Source organism: Salvia hispanica, chromosome 1 (genome assembly GCF_023119035.1).
Source record: "Salvia hispanica cultivar TCC Black 2014 chromosome 1, UniMelb_Shisp_WGS_1.0, whole genome shotgun sequence".
Classification (NCBI taxonomy): Eukaryota; Viridiplantae; Streptophyta; class Magnoliopsida; order Lamiales; family Lamiaceae; genus Salvia; species Salvia hispanica.
The window spans coordinates 29,217,229-29,228,352 of record NC_062965.1 but is presented as its reverse complement, the minus strand read 5'-3'; the positions used below and the strand labels follow the sequence as shown (position 1 = coordinate 29,228,352).

The 11,124-nt window shown below is 37.5% G+C and overlaps 2 protein-coding genes across 4 annotated transcripts; both read left to right on the top strand.

Annotated features, from left to right (window-relative positions):
- The first annotated feature begins 3,181 nt into the window (after positions 1-3,181).
- LOC125201996 (zinc finger protein ZAT1-like) lies at positions 3,182-4,186 on the top strand. The gene has a single exon (XM_048100306.1). The coding sequence runs from the start codon at positions 3,357-3,359 to the stop codon at positions 4,011-4,013; it is 657 nt and encodes a 218-aa protein (XP_047956263.1). The 5' UTR covers positions 3,182-3,356; the 3' UTR covers positions 4,014-4,186.
- Positions 4,187-7,459: 3,273 nt separating this feature from the next.
- On the top strand, positions 7,460-11,067 carry LOC125204960 (myosin-10-like). Of its 3 annotated transcripts, XM_048103752.1 has the most exons (9): positions 7,460-7,626; positions 8,064-8,144; positions 8,312-8,421; positions 8,510-8,569; positions 8,964-9,069; positions 9,366-9,939; positions 10,122-10,257; positions 10,365-10,532; positions 10,612-11,067. In XM_048103752.1, exons 4-9 carry the CDS (start codon positions 8,528-8,530, stop codon positions 10,669-10,671), a joined length of 1,086 nt encoding a protein of 361 aa, XP_047959709.1. In that variant the 5' UTR covers positions 7,460-7,626; positions 8,064-8,144; positions 8,312-8,421; positions 8,510-8,527; the 3' UTR covers positions 10,672-11,067. The 3 variants fall into 3 exon arrangements, with proteins under 3 accessions (XP_047959709.1, XP_047959701.1, XP_047959692.1); XM_048103744.1 differs by lacking the exon at positions 8,312-8,421 and having other exon boundaries at positions 8,964-9,066; XM_048103735.1 differs by lacking the exon at positions 8,312-8,421.
- The last annotated feature ends 57 nt before the right edge of the window (positions 11,068-11,124 follow it).

The following is an 11,124-nucleotide window of genomic DNA, read 5'->3' as shown; positions in this document are numbered from 1 at the left end:
CGTTGGACCCTTAATTGCCGCCCATCGGGACTTGGAGCACACCAAATGCGCGCTCCACGTCCTTGCGCGCCGACTCCTGTCGTTCGCAAAGTAGGCCTTCTTTTCATCACTTGTTTGCCTGATCGTCTTCACAAAGACCGGCCACCGAGGGTATATCCCATCCGCCAAGTAGTAGCCCATATCATGCCGGTTGTCGTTGGCCACAAATGAGACGGCTGGACCGACGCCCTGGCACTTCTCGTTGAAGAGGGGAGACGAGTTCAGGACGTTGAGGTCGTTGTTCGACCCGGCTACCCCAAAATACGCATGCCGATCCACAGCCGTAATCAGCTGCGGCCTCGAGGATTATCGTGGGATTCTTTGACTTGTAGCCGGTCGTGTAGGCCCCCCTTCCAGCCAGTCGGACAGTTCTTCCACTCCCAATGCATACACTCTATGCTTGCCTAACATCCCGGGGAACCCATGCTTCTCCCCGTGCATCTGCATCAAATTCGACAATCTTCGGGAGTAGGGTTTCGAAGGTGCTGCTCACCGAAAACGCTTATCACGCCCCCACAGAAATCCTTCGGACATTCCAGGGCCGTCGACTCACCGATGTGGAGGTACTTATCCCACATGTCTGCCGCGCCTCCGTAGGCCAACTGCCCGATTGCCGCCGTGCACTTTTGAATAGGGGTGTGGCCGGGTCTGCCAGCCGCATCGTGCCTAAAGCGGAAACACAGATATCGACGCTCTAATGCGCCAACGATGCGCATAAACAACTCCTGCGCATTCTAAAACGCTGCCGGAACAAGTTGGCGGAAAACCGCGGGTTCTACGAAAAGTAGTCGTCGTACAAATGCCCGCTGATGTGCGGCGGCGTGATCCCGATCAATCACTGCTCGGCGGTGGATAACCCGTGGAGGGCGAGGTATCGCCTGCTGTTCCACCATACGCATGTACCGCTCCATCTCGCGGTTCATGTAGGCATTCATAGCCTCGTTCATCCTCCGTTCGTACTCCTCAGCATCCTCACCACTACCACCACTACCACCACCGCTACCACCCGCGTTACTCATCGCTCGATGATGCTCTTGTACAGAAAGTTAGAGAGAGAAAACTCGTTAAAACAAGTGGTGCAAATGAAAATGAAACGAAAATCGCGTTTGTATATAGGGTTTTTTTTAAAAAAAAAAACAAAAATCGGTGCTGGCCGATCGGGCCGCCACAATGGCGGCTAGCCGATCGGCCAGCGCATCGGCCAGCCCACGCCGGTTCGCTCGCCGATTTCGCGCTAGCCGCCTCCAATGGTTCGGCTAGCCGATCGGCCAGCGCGAAAAATCGGCTAGCCGGTCGCTAGCCGACCATTGAAGATGCTCTAATAGTACTTAAGTTTATATTTCAGGAAGTTGAATAATAAAAGATCAAACTAAAAAAGGAAAGCTTCAGACTCAAAATTATACTGCTCCCTCCATTTTACGCTATTCGCACTTTTTCTTTACGGATCATCTAAAGCTACTTGCACTATTTCTATTTTAAGTAAAAATTAAGCTATTTAAATAAGATATAGAGTTAATTAAGTATTTTTTTATTACACTTAAAAATACTAATAAAATTACTTATTGTTTAAATAATATGTACTAAAGAAAAGTGCGAATAGTATGAACCATAAAGCAATTGACGGGAAAATAAGATTCCATAAACCAATCACAAGAAAGCAATTGTTGGGAAAAGAAGCTGTAATGCATGAACACTCACCACATACAATGTGCTTGCACATGGTTCTTGCTCAAACAAATCAACCAAAAATGTTTGGGAAAATAATCAATTATTTAGGGGTGTTTCCTAGCTAGTAATCACACTCAATAATTCCATCTTCAGACCTCCTTAATTCAGTATACATATAAAGAAACAAAAGATTGGCAGCATATAGACAAAGTACAGCTTAATCTTGGAATAAAATGTTGGCTAAAGATGAGGATATCATAAATTTTAATTAAATGATTTTTGCAATAAGATAATAGTAGTAAACTATAGCATGCCGTAAAAGGCCGGCATTAATGCAGCAACGGAAGACCAATCACATTAGTAGCAAATTTCCAACTATTATTTGTTTTTTACTTCTATTATTAATTATTCTTACTAAACTTGAAATTGATCCTACTAAGTAAAAAATTCGATATCGATATTACATCGTCTTGTCTCATGCTTTTTTAGAATTTGAGCACTTGACTCATTTATATATATTAAATTATTTATTTTTGATGAGAGAAGAAAAAAGCAATGTCCTTATTTCCTAAAATTAGAAACTTCTTCATTTTTGTTTCATTTCCTAAATACTATAAAAAATTTCTATTTTAGAAAATAGACCGCACAATCCACTAACATTAATTTTACTATTTTTTTCTCTTTCTCTCTCCTATTTTAGCCATTTTATTTCTTTATTTATTTCACTTTACTAATTTTGCATTAAAATTTATGTCGTTTCCAAAGTTTCTATTTTTAGGAAATAGAGAGAATATTCTTTAGTTTATTTTAGAATATTTTTAATTTTTATTTCATTTCATTGTCCAAATAAGAATGAAAATACGAGGAACCGCATTATTATTTATAATGGTTCATCATCTGCCCAATAATGACTTAAACTTTCGACCTATTAGATAGAACAAAAATCGTTTTACCAGCTAACTTCCATAAATTAGATGAAAAATGGCATTAATTAGAAATGAACACAAACTCTCAATTGACTCAATTTCTCATTATTATTACACAAAAGCATTACCCTTCACCAAAGTAAGGCAATGTGAGTCAATCAACATTCAACACACAACTACATGGTTAAGCTTTAAATCCAAACCAAAATGATTTGTCAAACAAAAGTAAGTGAAGTGGCAAGCTTTGTTGGCAACTAAAATCTGGGCCCACCCCTACATTGTGCAAACTGCAACAAAGCACATATAGTAAAAGTCCAACAGAATAACTTCCAAAGACAAACACTTGAATTTCCCATCTCTCATTTCCCTTTTCCTTATAACCAAGACAAAGAAAAGAATACTTTTTAAAATTATCATCTATCAATTTTTTATAACATTAATGTCGAAAAGAATTAGTAATAATTAATCCCATTTGAAAAAAGTTGTCTTGTTTAATTGTAGTAGTGGCTTGCTGATCGCCATCATTAGCAACAAAGGTAACCGACCCTTCACTTCATATTTTGATATTTTTCTTCACCTCTCAACTACCCTATTTCTACTTCTACTTCTAGTTAGAGCAACCAAGCAAAGAAAGAGAGAGAGTAGCTCACTTTCTTCAACACTTTTCTTGCTCTGCCTCATCTTTTCATGGCAACTTAGTCATAATTCATTCATTCAATAGCTATGGAAGAAGTTGATCATAAATCAAAGCACAAGTGCAAATTCTGCAGGAAAATGTTCCCCTGCGGCCGGTCCCTGGGAGGCCACATGAGGTCTCACTTGATCAACATCTCATCAACGCCCAAGAAGCCCCGGAAAAGATTCTCTGACGATGATGATGATGACGATGACAGGGAGGAGGTGGCCTTGAGCCTTATACTCCTCTCCATGGATTGCATCACTTTCGAGGAGAGCGAATCTAGGAAGAAGAAGAAATCCAAGGCCAATCAGAATCTTGATCTTGATCCATCGTCCGAGCTGGTTAACTCTCTCAGCCAATCAGATTGCTCCAAGTTTAGGTGCATGATCTGTAATAAGGGATTCCCGTCTTACCAAGCATTGGGTGGCCACAGAGCCAGTCACAAGAAGTTCAAAGGCTGTTGCGCTCCAACAATTCCAACAGAAATACCAAAGCCAGATCACGAGTGTCCGATTTGCCTGAAGGTGTTCCCATCAGGCCAGGCTTTGGGTGGTCACAAGAGATCACATTTGATCACTGATCATCAGCCCAAGAGCACCCGCCGCGATTTTCTTGACCTCAACCTGCCAGCCCCGGTTGAGGAGGAGTTGAAGCCGTGGTGGATTCGCGCCACACGCGAGCCACTTCTATCAACCTCATGATCATTGCCAATGTTGCTTGCACTTTCTTCTATGAAGTGTATAGATTTATTCATTTTTGTTTTTCAAGATTCAATCATCACCAAAGCATTGTTATTAGTACTAAAGTGTTGGTTTTGCTTTTTGCATAAGCAAACTTGCTTTTACTTACTATACCACATTGTTGTTCGATCTAACTTTTTGTGTCGTGTTAGAGTCATGTACTGATGAAATGAAATACGAAGAGATGGGAAAGAAATCGGGTTGGGATTGTGTAATGGGGGAAAAGGGAAAGAGGAAAGGGAAGGGAGAGTTTACAAGTGAAGTAAAGGTAGTTGTTAAGTCACCTAACGTGTAACATGACTGCCCATCTCATCTCACTTTCAGCTCTTAATTAATCTCAATTATGGATTAGTGGTGCAGTTTTATGTGCACTTCATTGACCATACACATACATTTAAATCTCATTAATAGTATAACACCACTTGTCTAAATTTCTAATGTGTAATGTCGTCATTTTCTTCACTATAGTATAGTTGGATCAAGTCGGTATATATGTTAATAAAAAAACCATTTAAATATACAATTTGGCAAGATATGAAAAAAGGTTTATTATAATTAACCGTTCTGCCTATGCTTATATTATATGACTATTGTCGAGATCTGTAATTAGTTGAAAAATGAGACTTTAGTTTTTCAGTTTTTTTGTTAACAGCTGAATAAGACCTTTCTGTTTGATTTATATAATCTATCCACACTACATGGAATTTAATATTTTTGCGCTGTGTGCAAGGATCTGAATTTGTCTAAGTTGGAAATTCACAGTCGGAAATTTTACACGATGACACATGTGAATTTATTTGAAAGTCCATGAACAATTTTGTAGATGTTATATTTATCCATTGATTAAAATACTACTACTACTATAGTGCTAGTACTAGATTATAGAGTCACTGGCCTTGTAATTTGATGTTTGATTTCTTTGATGGGGTTTAGGCCCAGAATTCATTGAACTATAAACCCATAAAAATACTATTGATTCTATAAAAGCCCACAAGCGGTATCATTAAATTTACATATAATTGAATCCAATTTCTTCTGGTGAAGTCATTTTGTCATTTTGGTATATTTTATGGTAGTGAAGTCAATATATTTTTTCTCACTTATTTTACTCTCTCTTACTTTATTCTCTATTCATATCTTCACCTTTTTCATTTTCTACTTTATTTTACCTTTACTTAACTCACAACACACTTTTTCTTAATCTTCATGTCGGAAAGAAATATCTCTGCTACTATGGAATAGAGGGAGTAATGTTTAAACACTTTGTTTAGGCATTTACTTAACTCTATTCGTCTTTCCTATATTACTTGAAATTTTTATAAATAAAGTGTAAAAGACATAACAAATTCCATTAAAATTTTATTTATATGGACAATTGAGAAATAAACAAAAATTGTAATTTAATTAATTACTGTATTTTTTTAATAGGTTATGGGATCCAGAAATAAATAATTCAAATAGTAATATTTCCATAATAACACCATCTCATCATCAATATTATCCAACATTAGTGATTAAACTGTAATATAGCTTGTAAAATTTCTCCATTAACCAAGAAATTATAAGTTCAAGTGGCCATGACTACAAACTTATCTGTCCACCAAATTTAGGTACTCAAATTATAAGATTAGCAAACGACAAGTAAGAATGGCTGAAGCATAGTCCTATTAAAAGCCAAAATCACAGGAATAAACACACGATTTCCACCACAAATTAGGTTATACTAAATGTGACCAACGTATGCGTCACAAAACTAAATTCGAATAAAAGAAAGCATGATCTCGAGATTTTGGCAGCATCGCTATAGGAGGCGATTTTCCTTCAATTCCTTGAAAAAGGGAAAGATAAATCCAAAATTCCCCTTACCGCAGTCGACACCGAAAAAGCCTGAGTAGCACAAGTAGTAGTTGAACATCAACGACAACACCACAACAGCAAAAGCCAAGCAACAACTGCAGTAGCAGCATCCGCGGCCTAGCCCTCCCCCACTCCGCCGCCTCCGACGACGCATCTCTGGCCCCGCCATCACCACCGCAGATCTAAAATTGAGAGAGACGACTGAATTGAGACTTTAGATTGAGATGAGTTGTTGAATCGCCTTTAAAGATGTTGACATGTGTCCATAAAAATAGGTGAAAATTAACTCTCCATTTTTCTTGCATTCCCCCCTATTTAATGGGGTTTTAATTACTACCTCGTTCTAATTTGTTTCGAGTAAAGTTCAAAAGTGATTCATACATGTGGTTATTTTACGTTTTTTTTCCTAAATATTATCTTTTAAATTTTTTGTTCCGGTTAATCATTTTGTTCTTGGACTAACCATTCCGTTAAAAATTTAACGGTCAATAGATTTAATCTCGATTTTTACCAAATTAGACCGCTAATTATGATTTTTACTCCCTAATTATTTCCTTAATTTTTTTTAAATAATTATGACCAAATCGAAACTCTTGTCATCTCATTACACTAATTAATCATAACAAAACCATGAATCAAGATCCATTGGCTAATTAATCAAATTTAGCGATGGCAAGCCGAATTCGAGAAACCATTGTGGAGTGCATGAGAGAAGCTCAATCCTCCGGCGCCGCCGACGAGGACCGGTGCCAGGCGCTGCAAACCCTGGCCACCATCACCAACATCGATCAGCCCTCAAAATCGGAATCTAGTGGCTCAGATCGACGACGCAGTCGCTTCACTTATCGGCCTCTCGAAATCCGCCACTTTTTTTTTCTCTCATCTTTTCGCGCTGAATGATATTCTGCCTCTGTCTCTCGTGATTTATGTTCAAATTAGAGACGCATGTCCCTTATGCGTCTTAAGGAAAGACGCATGAGGGTCATGTGTCTTTTAATAAAAATATTTAAAAATTCAAAAACGCATAATCCTTATGCGTTTTTTAGTAAAACGCATGATACTCATGTGTTTCATTAACGGAAGACGCATCATCCTCATGCGCCCAAACTGGGAAGCTAAAAAAAGTGCAATATTAAGATGGAATGAATATGTATGCTAGAACCAAAAAAGAATTAACCCGATTTTGTGGCCGATGATAACTATTTTAGTTTGTAATTTTATATGTCTGAGTTCAAAGTTTGTAGAAGAATGAAATATTTTTAAAAATTTTGTGATATTAGTCATCAATATTGTTTAATCTTTTGTTGTAAAATTGAAATTAAATATTCCCTTCATTTTTCCCTCTTTTAGTTTTCGTCATTTCATTAATTTTTTGAAGTATCGGTAAGTGATATGAGCCCAAAACAAAATGGGTTTGGGAAAATGAGAGTGGCCCAAGACGCTTATTTAATTAGAAATAGAATTAAAATAAATGCGAATTAATTTCTTGCAAATTTATTCTCTTTTGGCTGTAATTATAAATTCAATAAATTTCATATACAAATTTCAATTTTTCAAATTATAGCTCGACAATCATCGCATCCGGCAAGTCCTCACTGTCAAGCCAACATCAGCAAATTCTTCGAAGAAAAAAGTCAAAAACGACGGAAAACAAAACAACCAATTCACAATTTCATCTGTCGAAGCTCGTAAATTGATATCTGAATCCCTAGTGCAAGTAATTCATTTGAAGAACAATTCCTTTTTTTTTTTCTGAGCTTTTTTTGTTTCTGGAATTTTGTTGTGTTCGGGTTACTATTTTTTTACCCCTGTTTTATGCAATGTTTTCGTTTTTGTTATTTCCATCTTTCATTTGTCCCTTTTGGAGGGTTGATAGCATGAGTGCTTTTGTCGTGTATCTGTTTGATGAAAGACTGTTTTTTCTGTCAATTTTATATATTACCCTTAATTAGCTGCATTTGAAACAATAGTTTGTAATAATTTGAATTATTGATTCCAAGAACTGATAATTATGAGGGTTTGTGGTTGTTTTTTATGCATTTCATTTTGCTATTTCCTGATGATCATGGTATTACTTGATGGGTTTTCCCCTAACTGCAAATGAATGCATTGGAAAAGTGAAGATGATGCTTATAGCGTATTAGCCATTTGCAGATGTCTGGTGGCTTAAGTGGGGGTAGTGATGGCTCTTTTGATGCTGATGACTTGTCGGAGATCCGTGAACGATTTAAGGAGGTAAATCTCGGGTCACAGCTCAACTTGATATCTTTATGTGATATATGCATTTTTTGCCTTGCTTAATTATGCTGCTACAGCTTCTTATCTATGAGTAGCTTTCGCCGAAGTCTTGAAATTTGTTTCCTTGTGTCTTGTATTTCTAAAACGAGAATTGGCATTAATAGGCGAAACAAAGTGAAATTGGTTCTTTGAGTCCCACGCTTATGAGGAGTGTAAGGCAAGGGAAACCTATTTACTCCCTATTAATTGGATCAGTTTCTGATTACAATTCTTGGTAAAAGTCTAATTTGATTGAGGCTACATTTAGCATGCTAACCTACGATGATAGTCATACTTATACGTTGTTTTTTGTCTGGTAACAGCTTACGAAGGAAAAGGAGATGCTGAGAGATTCCAAGTCCGAGGGGTTTGATCTACTCAGGGTTATTATTCTAACTCTTAGTTATATTCTAATTTATAAATTATTTCAAATCCTCTAATAACTTTTTTTTCCTCAATCATTTTGTTAGACCATGTCCTTTCTTGTTATAGAAACAATATGTCTTGCTGACATGGTCTTCTCACAAATGAGTTAACGATGCAACCAAAAATGGTTCTAATAATGTGCTCATGGAATTTTACTTAATATTGGATTGGACCAAAACTTGCGCATATATGGTAGATGGATAAACTTTTTAAATATTGGATTCCTTGCTTTAGGTAATTTCAAAATACATGTTACTATGCTGACATAACTGTGTTTACTATTCATGTTTAAGGGATAAAGGATTTCAGTCTTTTCATGCCTACTATAATTTAAAGCTTTTTTCAATGCAGAGATTGGAATTCCATGTTAAAACATTGTCTGAATCCCGCGAAGGTGACAAGAAGCGCATAGCAGATTTAGAAAGAGAACTCAGCAACTGCATCCAAGAAATAGGTGGTCGCATCCACTTTGAGATACATTAAATACATATATACACAGGAATGTGCACATAGGCACACACACCCACACCATGTTATTGTGTTTTTGGTTCAGACGAAATGTAACTGACCATTTTGTCATATTTATGTAATTGCGTACATGGATAAAAGTGAGCTACTGCCAGAAGATAATTTGAGTTTTTCCCTTTACAAGCATATATATGTGTCATAAGTCCTTTTAATTTGTTCACCTCCAATTTTTAAATTATATTTCTTCTTCTTGACATCTTCAATCAAATGTAAACTTTCTCATAGATTACTTGCAGGATCAACTAGGCTTGAGGAACTCAAGCCTTAACTATCCTGGCGAGCAAGCATGTAGCTGTGGCTTTAAACTTGCAGAGATGGAAAATTTAGAAGCGGAGGTAGGTAGGTTAAAGGAACAGACAAAGATGTCCGAGTTCGAAAAGTCATTGTTGATGCAAGAATTAGAGGATAAGGAGGAGGAAATAATATGTTCAGCATCGCGCATTGAAAACCTGGAGGAATCTATTTCATCTATGGCATTAGAATATCAGTGTGAAATAGAGAGCATAAAGCTGGACGCAAGTACATTGGAGCATAATCTTTTTGAAACAAAAAAGTTGCTGGAAGAAAAAACTCAAGAGAATTCAACATTGAATGGGTTGATTGAAGACCTTGAAACTAGACATCAGGACACATGCCAAGTCATCGAGAGATTATGGAAGGAAAATAATGATTTGACAGAAAAATTGCACATTTCTGATTTGAGTGTCAGAGCATTCGTCAAGGATGTGGAAGAGCAATTACATGGCTGGCTGTCGGAAAATGAGGGCCAGCCTTCGAGTAAACTAAAGAAATATACAAGGTATGCTTATTCAGTATGCACACGTGTGCTTCTGCTAGCTACACTTCCGTTAGAACCCTTTCAAGAGTGCACGTCTGAATGGAATTTTCAGTTTCCAACTATATACTTTGTGTGTCCATTATGCACTTGCTATAATTGTTCTCTGCATTTATAACATTTTGGGTTTAAAACTACTTTTGCAGCACATATGGCAATGTCTTGGGCCCGCTCTTTTATAAACTCGTTATTTTGAGAGCAAGAGATGGAGATTTGAGAAACAAGATTGACGATATGTTGCGACAGATAGATGACCAAGAATGTCTTGCAAGAAATCTCAAGGTACATCTGCAAATAACCCAATGTGGTGGGCTGGCAAACCAACTAATTATATCAAGTTAGAGTGGCGAGTTTGCTTTTTGGTTCTTACAAATGTGAATCTTTACCAGGAGCAACTGAGAGACCAAAGGGTAAAAGCAAAAGAAGAAGCCGAGGATTTGGCTCAGGAAATGGCTGAGCTAAGGTATCAGCTGACACTCAAGCTTGATGAAGAGTATAAACGCCGTGCCAGCATTGAGCATCTGTCTGTACAGAGAATATCTGAATTGGAGGCTCAGGTAGTACACTCGATATTTCTCTTTCCAAATGAATACAAGTCTCAAAATTACTGAATATCCTTTTCCATGTGTTGTGAAGATTGCAGAAGAACGAAAGAAATCCACCAGCTCTCTAGATATTGTACCCCACAAACAGTGATACGCAGCAAGGCCTCAAAGTTAGAATCGATCAAAATCCAAGTTTTTTGCGTCTTTAAAAGTGTTCTATGCATCTCCTTTCAAGATTGCTGCAGTGACATTTGCAGAAATAGTCAGCTGCGTTGGCTCTGCTCTTGATCCCCTCACTGCACGTTGCAGCCGAAATATTATCAGCTGAGTTTGTTGCTAGAGGCGTCCCTCCGCTGTCATTTTATCTCTTCCAGAAAGTATTTATGTTGATTAGGGTGCCAAGTGAAATCTTAGTTGTTGGTGTTCTTCGTATTTGCAAGAGTTCTAGTTTGCAAATGAGAAGAGATTACTGATTGTTGCATACACATTTTCTTGAAACCTTGTGTATTGGCCATTGTGTGCAAAATAAATTCGTTTTATACATCTAGTGTGGCTAGTGCCAGAAAGATGAACAAAACATGGGGTGACTACATTATTCTGCAAA